The following is a 13,312-nucleotide window of genomic DNA, read 5'->3' on the forward strand; positions in this document are numbered from 1 at the left end:
CCCCCCCCCTTTATTACCTTGTGCACGTTTTTCAGCTTGGGGGGCAGATTGTCTCGGATCATTTTCATGGCCTTTAATGGGGGCTCATTAAAATAGGGTGGCTCTCCATCCACCATCTCGATCACCATCACACCCAGGGACCAAATATCCACCTGCAGACATGGGAGGAGGGATATTTGTGTGGGTGACATCCCCCCCCCATCCTACAGCCCCACATCACCCCATCACTCCATCCTCACCTCGGGGCCGTAGGGCATCCGTGATATCACCTCTGGTGCCATCCAGTACGGTGTCCCAACCAGAGACTTCCTCCGTGGCACCTCCTTGGACACCTGGGCACAGAATCCAAAATCAGAGAGTTTCACCTATAGGCCGGAGAAGGCAGCTTGATGAGAACCCTGTGCTGCCTTTCCAGGCTCAACACCCCCCACCGGGGTCCTATGAGGTTCTCCAGGTGTCTCACAACCCCTCAATGCTGCTTCTTGAGGAGCATCAGGGTTGAGGATCCATCTCAAAAGAGCCTAAAAAGCTTCTCTGGCTCCTTTGTAATCAGAATGGTTGGATTGGAATGGACCCTATAAGATCACAGGGTTGGGGTATCCTAAAATGGTTGGGTTGGAAAGGGACCCCAAAGCTCACTGTGCTGTGAGCTGCATGCTTCCTATGAGCTCAGGCTGCCCAGGGAGGGGCCCCCATCCCTCAGCCACCTCAACCCAAGGATGGTCAACTCAACCCAGGGGCAGCCAACCCAACCCAAGAGTGGCCCACCTCAACCCAAGGGCAACCAACTTCAACCTAAGGGTGGCCAAACTCAACCCAAGAGTGGCCAACTCAACCCAAGGGTGGCCCACCCCAACCTAATGGTGGCCAACTCAACCTAAGAGCCACCAAATTCAACCTAAGGGTGGCCAACTCAACCCAAGGGCGGCCAACCTCAACCTAGGAGGGGCCAACCCAACTCAAGGGCAGCCAACCCAACCCAAGGGTGGCCAACCTAACCCAAGAGAGGCCAAACTCAACCCAAGAGTGGCCACCCCAACGCAAGGGTGGACAAACTCAACCCAAGAGGGGCCAACCTCAACCCAAGGGTGGACAAACTCAACCCAAGAGGGGCCAACCTCAACCCAAGGGCAGCCAACTCAACCTCAGGGTGGCCAAACTCAACCCAAGGGCAGTCAAACTCAACCCAAGGGCAGCCAACCAACTCAACCTAAGGGCCACTCAGCAGAGCCCATCCAGACATCCTGATGGAGACCCCGATGCCAGTGGCAGCAGGGACACACCATGGCAGTCACGGCAGTGACACTTACTCTGCCATCGTGTGTCAGCAGGATGGAGTCGCTCTTGATGTCGCGATGGATGACGCCCTGCGCGTGCAGCACAGACAGAGCCTTCAGCACGGCCAGGCAAACAGCTGCAATCTGCTCCTCGTTCATCCTGTGTGATGGAGATGGTCAGATGGGGGGGGGGTTCCAAGGGGGTCAGGAGGGGTTGGGGGGTCCATAGGCACGTACCGGGTGTGTGTTACGATGTCGGTCAATGCGCCGCCCTCTAGGAACTCCATCACCACCCAGAGCTCGTCGCCCACCAGGTAACTGTTGTACATCTCCACCACGTTCTCGTGCTGGTAGTCCCTCATGATCACCACCTGCAGGGAGAATAGGGTGGGTTGGGGGGTGCCCATCTCTTGGGGATGGGGTTTGGTTGGGGTGGGTGGTCAAGGGGCTCATTGATGGGCAATTGGAATTAATCTGATCACCACCTGCAGGTAGAATAGGGTGGGTTGGGGGTACCCATCTCCTGGGGGTGGGTTTTGGTTGGGGTGGGTGGTCAAGGGGCTCATTGATTGTAATTACTTGTAATTAATCAGTCTCTGGAACAGCGAGGAGAGCCGTGAGGAGGAAACAAAGCTCCCAATGTAAAACCCCATCAACACCACAAGCAGCAGCCCCAAAGCAGCTTAACCTGACACCCAATATCAAGTGCTTTGTGAGCCCTGGTATGCAGCCCCTGCTCTGCTGCCCATACCTCATTGAAGAGCAGCTCACGCCGCTGCTGCTTGCGTAGGTCCATCTTCTTGACGGCCACCAGCTTGCCGCTGCTCTTGACGGTGGCGATGCAGACGATCCCTGTGGAGCCCTCCCCGATCTTGATGAAGTTATCCAGATAAGTACGAGGGTCTCCTGGATCAACCACCATCTGAAGAGCAGCTCGGAACTGTTCGTGGGAGACGCGTTGGGGCTCTCGTTGGGGTGAACGGGGCTGTTGTGGGCCGACTGCAGGGGGTGGGGGGCCGGGCTGAGGTTGGCGGGCCAGGTGGGGCTCAGAGGAGTGTGGGGTGAGGCCAGTGGGGGGCTCAGGGACCTTGGAGCGGGGTGGGCCGGGGGGCTGGGGTCGGGAGGAGCTGGCGGTGCTGCTTGCAGGCCCATTGGGTGCTGCTGGCTCCTGTGGTCGGCCTGGCCGGGGCTCAGCCTGTAAATAAAGGGAAAGGGATGTTAAGAGACATGAAGGGATGGTATGGAAAGACACTGCTGGCCCCATAGCATTGACACCACCACATGTGGGCATTAGCAGAGCTGGATGGTGCCAGAGGAAGACCAGAATTGCACCAGATGGGTTTGTAGGAGCAAGGAATAGGGATAGATGACCACAGGAGGTCGCTTCGGAGACCAGAGAGGAAAAGAGGAGAGTGGAGACATAGTGCAGCCCCAAGGGGGGAAAGCACAAAACAGATGCAGCCCCCCTGTGTCACTGCTGGTCTTCAATACAGTCTTAAATGAAGCGAAGAAGCCCGTTAGCTGGTGTTGGTTTAGGAAGCAGAGCGGAGAGGCTGCTGGTGTAGGAGGTGGAGGCCAAGGCAGAGTGAGAAGAGCCCCCCCCAAGGCTCAGGGGAAGGAGAGATCCCTGCTAAGCAGCTCAGAGCAGGGGGAGCAGAGGAGCCTTTACCTGTGCACCTGCACCCCGGACGGGGTCGGTCTCAGCCCTTGGGTACGTATTAAAGGGTCGTCCCGTCTGCTGAGCAGTCTTCATCACCCCTTCGGATACGGGGATGTTGGGAGTCCGGATATTAGGCCCAGATAGAGGGCGTTTGTCACGGGGGGACTGAGGGCTGCTTTCATTGCCATAGCTGGATTTAGGTCGCTTATCACAAGGCTCCGTGCGCTCCCGTCGCACCACGCGCTCGTCCCGTTGGCTGCAGTCCCTATCAGCAATGCCATCACGTTCAGGGGGGGGTTTGGGGTATTCAGGAGGGGGTGGGCGACCCCCAGGTCTGGGCTCCTGCCCACGGGGCCGTTGTGGGTCCCGTTCACGGGGTCTCTCTTTAACCCTTTCAGGGCAGCTCTTCTCTTTGCTGCGACCGATGTCCTCGGAAAGGCCGTTCTCCTGGCAGAGTTGATCACGTCGGGGTGGGAATGGGGGGCTGTCCCTGCGCAGAGAATTGGAACGGGACACGGACATGTTCTCAAACTCATCCAGGAGCCAGGTGAGGGAGCCGTCCTTGGCGGCTTTGGTACCACGTACGATGGTCTTTTGTGGCAGGACGTGGGACGAGAGGCAGACGGAAGACGAACAGAACATGAGAAAACAAACAGAAAAGAATGAAAAAAATGAAAGAAAATAAAAATAAAAATGAAATGCCTGGTGGTGATGATAGGGGTTGGGGGTGGGGGGTGGCTCACACAGATAGGAGGAGGGATGGGATGTACCCTGCTGACACAGAGCGCTGTTAATAGGAGGTGGCCAAGTGGGGTGTACACATAGATGGGGGTGTTGGAGGCCAGGAAGAAGGCAGCTCTGGTTCCACACATAGATGGGGGTGTTGGAGGCCAGCTCTGGTGTCCCCACAGCCTCAAGGGTCTGCCCATGGTGTCCTGAGCCCCTCCAGGGGGTAGGAAATGGAGCTGTGCTGGGGAATGGACCCAGCTGTATCTCTCCTCCCATATGGGCCAATGCTGAGTGGGGGCTTGTGGGGAAGGGTCCCAGGGGCAGCAGGTTTCACTCCCAGCTAAAGCCAGGCTGGGGGCCAACACAGCAGAGCTCCTCTGTTATCACAGCCAGGCTTCCCTATCAAAGGGGAGGCAGAAGGGTAGTAAAAAGGGGGCTACTGTGCTGCCTGGGCTTTGCATCATCTCCAAGGTCTCCAGGAAGGATATGTACACCTTTACTCTGCAATTCCATGCTGCCCAGCAGCACCTGGAAAGCCCTTCTCCTTCTGGAAGCCAGCAGCCCAAATAAGGCTTTACTACCCATTCCCTCCTATGGCTGGTGCTCACTTTTGAGCTCAGCTTGAACAAGACTGAGCTAAGGGAACTGCTGCCAGGGTCACCTGCAAAGCAAAAGCCTTTGCATGGGCAGCACCGTGCCCTAAACTCTCCTCGTGCAGTTCAAGCCATCCGGATTTCTTTCTGCCTCCTGCTAAAGTCCATCTCACCCATGTTCAAGGGGGGCACAGGATGGCCCCAATAGTATCAGTACCTGATCACCAACAGAGAGCAGCCAGGTAGAGCAGAGCTGGGGACTAAAGGAGGGTGAACAGCAGAGCCAGGGTACAGAGATGGTGTGGGCTTCCTCAAACGAGCCAGGCTTTAAAATGATGACATAAGGGTGGCTTAGGGAAACAGGCAAAGGGGAAAGGATGGGATGGGAAGGGACGAGGCATTGATCTGCTTGTGCTTTTTCCCCCTAGGTTTTATTCCAGCTTCCAGAATGCAGCAGGGCAAGGAAGGGGAGAAGCTTTGCTCTGCACTCACCTTCCTCCCACGTGGGCAGGAATGGGGGCATGAAAAAGCAGCAGGTCGTGGAACACACTGAAAGGCTTCAGGAACCAAACAGCCACCTTACCTGCTCCATAGGACCCCATAGAGAGGGCACAAACACCTCCCATACAGGCTCCATCATCCCTCAGCCCCCACCAACAAGCTGCAGAGCCCCTTACCTTCTGTGAGCCGTGCTGGATGGCTGTGATACACACTGGGTCCACCAGGGGCTTGGGTCTCTTGGCAGACTCCTCGATGATGCCCTGCCACTGCCGAGGCAGCCCCGTGAACTTCTGCTCCCGGTGGTCAAAGCCAGTATGGACACGATGTTCGAAGTTAGAGGGTGCTGAGATCTCGATGCGTTTCTTCTTCTTGCTGAACATGGTTAGAGCTGTTTGCAGACCTGAAGGGGGGACAAAGAGAGGACACAGTGAGGGGTTGGAGGTAGTAAAACAAGCATTCCTTCTGCAGGAACTGACCGTGCTCGCTGGGAAAAGCATTGCTTGCCAAGAAGGAAACACCTCCATCCAGCCCAGCCCTCGCACCGGGTGGGCTGCTCCCTTTTATCAGCTGCTCAACCCCCTGTTTTTGCTGTTGCTGGCTTTCATTTCAAGCTTTAGGCTTAAAGCCCCCGGCTCATGGCCTCAGCCTGCTCTGTCTCTACCTGTAAGCGATGCAATGGCACAGCAGGGCTCTGGAATAGCAGAGAAGAAAAGCTGGCTTCAACCTCAGCCCACATAGAGGCCAGGCAATGGACTCAGCTCCTCCTCCCACTGCCAGCACTGCTCCCCTGTGATGCAAGCTGAGGGCTGCTGCCCTATGCTGACCTAAGGAGCATCAATTTGGCCACGTCTTCTCCTCCAGCAGCAGCCCAGCTTCCTGCCTGTGTTGCTCCTATGCAATTTGCACCCAGGCTGCTCTACACCCATTTGCTTTCCATGCCCTGCTTTCTTGCAGGCACGTTGCTGCTGTTGCAAAGCCTTCCCCCCCCCCCCCCCCCTTTTGCTCAGCCTGCTTTGATGCGACGCTCCTCAATTGAAAATCACAGCAAAGGCCTCCTGTAATTACAAGCTGGGTTCTTCTATAGACCTCAAAGAGCAAAGAGAGGAGCAGCCTGGCATCCAATGTGAGCCCTGTGACACACAGGCAATAGCCACAAGGCCAAGCTGCCCCACGTCACCAACCTCTCCATGCTCACCACCATCCCACCCCACTCTCTTTCATTCCCCAGCAGTGAAGAGCAGCATACAATCCACGCTGATGCTCCCCAAAGCAGCTCCCTACCCACCCCATACACACACAGAGCCCAGGGCACAACGTGGAGCTCCAAGAAGGGGCAAGCCTGTGCAAAGCCAAGGCTCAAGCCTCACCTTGGCCACCAGCCCATAGCATTGGCCAGCTTCCCTGGCTCCATTCTGCCCACACACACCATCAGCTTTCACCCTTCCTATGTTGGGGCTTTGCCTCGTGCTGCAGAACCGGTGCTGCTTCTTGGAGCTGAACAGGTTGGTCTGCAAAGAGCTGGACGTGCAGGTGTTGGGTCCTGGCAGGAAAACAGTTTGCTCAGCTGTTGCTTGGGGGGGGTTTAAAGGGGTTTTGAGGGGGTTCCTTATAGCTGAGCTCAATGCTCAGGGTCCCCCCCAGCTTTAGAGCCGTGTTCCTCTCAAGCCATAGCACGGATGGGACAGCAATTGGAGATGGACTCAGCCCATGGGATGTGCTCGACGGTCAGGAAATGCTTCTGCCTTCAGCAGCGCAAATACCTGCTCAGAAACCAGAGGCCACGCAATGGTGATGGATAAAGGAGCACCCAGGGGTGCTGTCCATGAGAGCAATGCTTCGTGCTGTGGCCACCTATGGGCACAGTGGGGTCCATGAGCTGCACCCTGATGGGGATGAGCAGCAGGGACTCAGCCTGCAGTTCCAAGCACAGAAGGAAGAGGAAGCCTGGCCCCAAGGCGGACCCCAGAGCCATTTCACTTGGTGTAAACACAACAGCTCTGCACAATGGGGGCTTGTTTACAGCAGAGGAACGCCCGCATCCTTCCAGGCTCAGAGGTACAACTTGATGCTGCCCAGCAGGAGCCCTTCCCAATATCAACAGCTCTATGGAGAGCCATAGCAGAGCATGCGCTGAAGCTGCTGCGACCTCAGTGCTGCCTGTTGTGGGCCCAGCTCCTCCATAGCTCAGCACAAGGGGAAAGGGACAGAGTTTTCCTTGCAAAGCAGGCTGTGATGGGGGCAAAGGGGGTCCTATCCAGGAGGTGATGGCGGGGGTCTCATCCAGGTGGGGATGGTGGGGTCCCATCCAGGTGGGGCTGGTCCCATCCAGGTGGTGATGGTGGGGGTCCCATCCAGGTGGGGATGGTGGGGTCCCATCCAGATGGTGATGGTGGGGGTCCCATCCAGGAGGTGATGGTGGGGTCCCATCCAGGTGGGGATGGTGGGGGTCCCATCCAGGTGGTGATGGTGGGGGTCCCATCCAGGTGGTGATGGTGGGGTCCCATCCAGGTGGTGCTGGTGGGGGTCCCATCCAGGTGGGGCCTGGTTACCCATCCAGGGTGGTGATAGGTGGGGTCCCATTAAGAGTGGGGATGGTGGGTTCCCATCCAGATGGGTGATGTGGCGAGGGTCCACATCCGAGATAGTGTGGGGTCCATAGGTGGGTCTGGGGTCCATCCAGTGGTGCGTGTGGTGGGGTCCCATCCAGGTGGTGATGGTGGGGTCCCATGCCAGTGGTGATGGTGGGGGTCTCATCCAGGTAGTGAGGTGGGCCGGTCTCACATCCAGGTGGTGATGGTGGGGGTTCCCATCCAGGAAGGTTTGCTGGTTGGTGAGGTCCCTTCAGGGTGGTGATGGGGGAGGTCCCATCCAGGTTGCTCGGTGGGTGGTCTCCCATCCAGGTGGGGCTGGTTTCCATCCAGGTGGGATGGGTGGGGGTCCCCATCCAGGTGGGATGGTGGGGTCCCATTCCAAGATGGTGATGGTGGGGGTCCCATCCAGGTGGGGCTGTCCCTCCAGGGTGGTGATGGTGGGGGGTCCATCCAGGTGGTAATGGTGGGGTCCATCCAGTGTTGGTGATGGTGGGGTCCCATCCAGGTGGTGCTGGTGGGGTCCCATCCAGGAGGTGATGCTGGGGGTCCTGGTGGGGGTCCCATCCAGGGGGTGCTATTGGAGTGGCTGAAGCTGAAGGCAGCTCCTCCTGCTGGGCTGCAGCTTCTTGCTGTCAGTGCATCCCAACACTGCAGTTGGATGCTTCAGCCTTGCCCCAAACCCCATATGAGTGCAGAGATCGGCGGTTTCACTATAGAATCAACTCGAGTTTTAGCACATCAAAGAGGGTATAGAGCACACAGAAGACCCCAGGAAGGCGAGGGGACACAGCAGGGTCACCTCGGGGCCCACCAGGCTCTGCTTATAGCAAGGATGAGGCATCAGACTGTGTGCACGTGGTTATCCAACCCTGCCATCTCAGCAGAGGAAAAACCAGTTCTGTTTGTTTGTCAGTGGGAGCTGGAGGAAGAACACCCCTCCCACGCAGGATCTGGACACGGAGTAAAACAAACACAGGCAGCCTGGCATATTTCAGGCCCCTCTTTACGCTCTGTTTAACCCTTTGCTTTCTCACGTTGACTCAACCCATCCTCCCATAGAGGCTGGCTTTGATTTCTGAGCCCCTTCTACCCACTTTCGTTGCATCCTGGTGTCACTGTGGCCCTTTTTTTTCCCCTCCCATTTTAAGTCTCCTGATTCAATTTCCTTCACGCTGCTCGGTGTGAAACTTTATGGCTCCAAAGCCAATCTCTTCCTGCAGGCAGGAAATCCCAACCCCTGGCCACCCGCCTCCCTTCCTTACTCAGTTTGGTCTTCTCCTATACAAACCCTGCTTCTATCCCCCCCCCAGTCACTCCCTTTACATATGGGGAAGGGGGAAAGCTTCCACCCCAGCCCATTCTTGCACACATTGGGGCTATTTGTACCCCCCCCTCATCCTGTATTTCACTCCTCCAGAGGCCGCTGTGCCCCCGAGCTGACACAGCTCCATGTTATTTACCAGCACCACGGGGCCAGATCCTGAACCACACCAAGCATTCCTTAGGGGCAGTCAGTTGGGTGTGAGCTGAGCTGCAAACAAACCTCCTAACCCGTCAGGCTGTGCTCTTTGCCTTGACATAGTGTGATCCCAGCAGGAGAGGCTGATTGGAGCTCAAATGGCTTCAGCCTGCATTGCTGTGAGGGGGAACCTTCACCCCATGGGCAGTGCTGGCTGCAGCCATCGCAGTGTGTGCATCCAGGGCTGTTTATGTGCCTGCTTTGCTCTGATTTCCCCCTTGCTGCCTAATGTACAAGTCCCAGCATCTTCCCTCCATCCTCAGAGCACCTGCTCTGCAATTCCACCTTGGAAAAGCACTTCTTCCCTATGAACCCCCCTCCAAAGAGGAACCCAAGGGTAGAAATACCATATCTGGATGATATGGAGGCAAAGGGAACCACTTGGGGGGCTCATTGGCACAGCTGGAGGACCCTCATGTCACCCCCACCCCTCAGTCCAATACATCAGAGCAGCGTTTTAGCTGCTCATAGGGATGGGAAGGGTTAAAATCCACCCCCTGTGCCTCTCCTGGAGCTCTGCACATTCCTCAGCCCTGTCCAAACCCAGGTCACATTCCCTTTATCTCAGCTTTGTTTAATTAGTCAGCCATTAACCAACACTTCTGGCAGGCAGGGAGTACACTAAAATAGAGCAGAATATTCCCCCCCCCCCCCCATTGCTGGCAAGCTCCCCAGCCTTACTCTATATCATAGGCTGGGAGCCCAGTCTTACCTTTCTATAGTGGAAAGAGTGGAAGGGTGATAGAGGAGGAGTCTACCAAGCACTGATTTCCTCTGCTGCTCTCAAACTTCCCTCTTCTCCATTACAACAGCACCGAGTCCTTCCTATTCACAACAGCACCCAGTCCTTCCTATTCACAACACATGCACCAGGTGCAGAAGAGCAGGAAATCTGTTCCAAAGGGATAAACCTTATGGAAAGTCCAATTCCAACACAGCACAGATGTGGGTCCTCGGCTTCAACCTCCTACTTAGTTCCAGAAGGAATTATTCCCCTTTCCTATGGGCTCAAATCAAGCTCTGCCTCCCATACAAACAGTGCTATAAGGGCAATGAGAGTCCCCCTGCTTGCATCAACTCAGCACATAGAAAGGCAAACAACCTGCTCCAGCAGCAAAGTGGAAAGTGCCCCCATTGCTCTGCATGTTTCCAGCACAGTCAGCCTCACCCTGGGCTTGAAAAGCAAAGAAACTTCCTCCCCTTCGTGCTCAGCCCATTGCCAAACCCTGCCTGAAACTCATTAACAAAATACATCAGCGAGACTCTGCGTTACTCACCATCACCATCCTGCTTCCTGCAAGCCACAAGGGGGGGAAAAAGGAAGGAAAACTGCTGCAAAAGGGGCTTTGAGGGGGGGAAGGAGGGGATAGGGCTGAAGAACACCAGCATAGAAGGGGGGGGATTGACTCTGCAAGCTTCCCAGTGCCTCTGGATCTAGACTGGGACCCCAGCACTGCAGATGGGGTGAGTGGGGCAGGTGGGCTCTCACCCTGTCCCCTTCTTGTATGGGTTTAGTGCTGGTACAGTGAACAGAGCAGCTTTACACCCCCTCCATCCTCAGCACAGCACACAGGGGTATGGGAACTGAAGGGTGAAGCCGTGCCAAGCACCACGTTGAGTGCTGCAAGCCTCGCTCCAAGGTAAGGCAGCCTAAAGAACAGGTTAATCCTGGCTCCATATCACCCCCCTGCAGGCGCCCACCTCCGTCCCATGCTGCCATTACCATTTTCCAGGGCTGGAAGTGGCTCCGTTGCTTTAAGGATCCTTTAATGAGGGATGGAAGGAGGAGAAGAGCTGTGATCAGCAGCTGCGGAGCCTCGGAGGGGTTAACAGTGAAGCTTGTAAGAAGTGGAGCAGGAATAGAAGAGATTTGAGCCGGGAGCCAATGAGGCAGCAACATTTGAAACAAAGCAGCCAGTCAAAGTGCCCCAGCAGTGGAAACAGGGAAGGACAGCAAAGGGGAAGGTGGAAAACCCATCGGCCTTTCCGCTGCAGTCTCTGCTATTGTGGGTGTTCCTTTATAACACTTCCAGGTCCCTCATCCAGCCTGAAAGCAGGGGCTGGATCTGGCCATAAGTGCTGACTCCTGTCCTGCATGTTCTTCTAGCAATGGGAGCTCTGGGTCAATTACAGCAGCACAAAAGCCTGCTGAGGAGACACCAGGATGCTCCATAGGGCTCCAGAGCTCATCCCAGGGCTATGAGCCTTTATTAATGGTGAGGATCATGGCTCAAAGCTCAACCAAGGGACACCAGGATGCTCCATAGGGCTCCAGAGCTCATCCCAGGGCTATGAGCCTTTATTAATGGTGAGGATCATGGCTCAAAGCTCAACCAAAGGACACCAGGATGCTCCATAGGGCTCCAGAGCTCAGCCCAGGGCTATGAGCCTTTATTAATGGTGAGGATCATGGCTCAAAGCTCAACCAAGGGACACCAGGATGCTCCATAGGGCTCCAGGGCTGGGAGCCAGCAGAGAGCTGGGCAGGATGTTGATGTGAAACAAGCTGGAGCTGCTGCATCTCACCCAATCTAAGAGGCAAAAGCCATTTGTCCTTCTGGAAGGGATGCAGAACACTTTGACACCTCCCATTTGCAGCCATCAAAAGCTGCTGTGATCCCAGAGATCCACCAGCTGGTTCCTCTCAGTTGCCAAGAGCACAAAAGAGCCCCCAGCAGCGATTTCGGAGCCTTGTGAAACGCTCTCATTAATTCATAGGAAGATAAAAGCACATCAAAGGAACTTCTGCCCCCGTAGCATTCAGAACCTGGCCCAAAATTAGCAGAATAAAGTCCTTCCAAGGACTTGCAGGCCAAACCCAACGTGGTTTTGGTCCCATCAATGAACACCCCCCCCCCTTGCATTGAAAGCAGCTGTATAGACACAATATATATGGAGATGGGGCATAAGACCCCCCCAAGCCCGGAGCTATGGGATGTCACCCAGCAGGTGTTTGTCATGCTGAGTGAGACACAGAGGCAACTGCTGTGGAACTGGCTGGGCTGGCTTTGCACAACCTTCAAAGAGCATGAAGATGTGCTGCTGCCAGGCTGGGCAGGGCCAAGTGGGGCTGAGACAGTCTAAGAGGGATCCAAGGACCCAAATAGGTTCCCCAGGCAGGAATAAGGACCCTAAGAGGGATCCAAGGACCCTAATAGGTTCACCAGGCAGGAATAAGGACCCTAAGAGGTATCTAAGGACCCACATAAATTCCTCAAGCAGGAATAAGGACCCTAAAAGGCATCCAAGGACCCAAATAGGTTCCTCAGGCAGGAATAAGGACCCTAAGAGGGATCCAAGGACCCAAATAGGTTCCCCAGGCAGGAATAAGGATCCTAAGAGGGATCCAAGGACCCACATAGATTCACCAGGCACGAATAAGGACTTTAAGAGGGATCCAAGGACCCAAATAGGTTCCCCAGGCAGGAATAAGGACCCTAAGAGGAGTCCAAGGCCCACATAGATCACCAGGCAGGAATAAGGACCCTAAGAGGGATCCAAGGACCCAAATAGGTTCCCCAGGCAGGAATAAGGACCCTAAGAGGGATCCAAGGACCCACATAGGTTCTCCAGGCAGGAATAAGGACCCTAAGAGGGTCCAAGACCCAAATAGGCTTCACGCAGGCACGAATAAGGACCCTAAGAGGGATCCAAGGACCCAAATAGGTTCCCCAGGCAGGAATAAGGCTCTTCCAAGCAAATTCAGGCTTTGGGAGTGAGAAATCCACTTCCATTTTCCCTTTTCTTCCACCCACGTAACAGCCTGAGGGGTTGCCCAGCGATGACTCAGTGCTGAAGGACTTAACATGGGTTTCTGGGGATCTATTCCTGGTTCTTTTCCTCCTGCTTTGCTTGATGAGGAGGAGCATCAGCTCAGCATGTAATGCTGGCTTCTATGGGAGGGAGCTGCCTGCAAAGAGGCCTTCAGAGCATTGGAAAGCCACAGCATGGAGTGGAATCACAGCATGGAGTGGGTTGGAAGTGACCTTAAGGAAAAGAATTGGTGTATTCGCGCTCAAAGAGCCAACAAGATGAAGGAGAAACAACAGGTGAGTGGATCTGCCCCTCATTAAGCCTATCTGAGCACCTTATTGCTGCTGTGTAATACTCCCTTACTGCCTTTGGATGCTGGCTCTGCCCATTACCTTATCCCTACAGCTCTATGGACTGGCACAGAGGGACACAGCACAGCCACACACAGCCCAGAAGCACTTCTCAGCCTCAGTCTCATGCAGAGGGGCTGCTCCCCCCACCCCTGCTCCCATTTGTGCCTTGAAACCTGAGCTCCAATTCCCCTTATCTCAGTTTCCAGAGCCACAAGAGAACTGCAGATCCAACTTCTCCCTTTCCAGCTGCATACACACAGGTGACATCCCAGCAGTGCTCCCTGTGTGCTCCATTAGGGCTCCCTGTGTGCTCCATGACAGACTGCAGGGCTCCCT

At 55.5% G+C, this 13,312-nt stretch overlaps 1 protein-coding gene across 8 annotated transcripts in view; it reads right to left on the reverse strand.

The window, feature by feature from the left end:
- Positions 1–209: 209 nt before the first annotated feature.
- PAK4 (p21 (RAC1) activated kinase 4) overlaps positions 210–13,312 on the reverse strand; it is a 17,408-nt gene continuing 4,305 nt past the window's right edge. For 2 of the 8 annotated variants that reach the window (XM_032441782.1, XM_032441784.1), the window contains 6 exons: positions 4,937–5,160; positions 2,947–3,528; positions 2,029–2,472; positions 1,515–1,648; positions 1,311–1,437; positions 210–365 (listed from right to left, as the gene is read on the reverse strand). In XM_032441782.1, coding sequence (XP_032297673.1) covers positions 225–365; positions 1,311–1,437; positions 1,515–1,648; positions 2,029–2,472; positions 2,947–3,528; positions 4,937–5,140 — 1,632 coding nt within the window. In that variant the 5' untranslated portion in view covers positions 5,141–5,160 and the 3' untranslated portion in view covers positions 210–224. The other 6 variants (XM_032441783.1, XM_032441780.1, XM_032441785.1 and 3 more) reach the window with 6 other exon arrangements.

Source organism: Coturnix japonica, unplaced genomic scaffold, assembly GCF_001577835.2.
Source record: "Coturnix japonica isolate 7356 unplaced genomic scaffold, Coturnix japonica 2.1 chrUnrandom566, whole genome shotgun sequence".
Classification (NCBI taxonomy): Eukaryota; Metazoa; Chordata; class Aves; order Galliformes; family Phasianidae; genus Coturnix; species Coturnix japonica.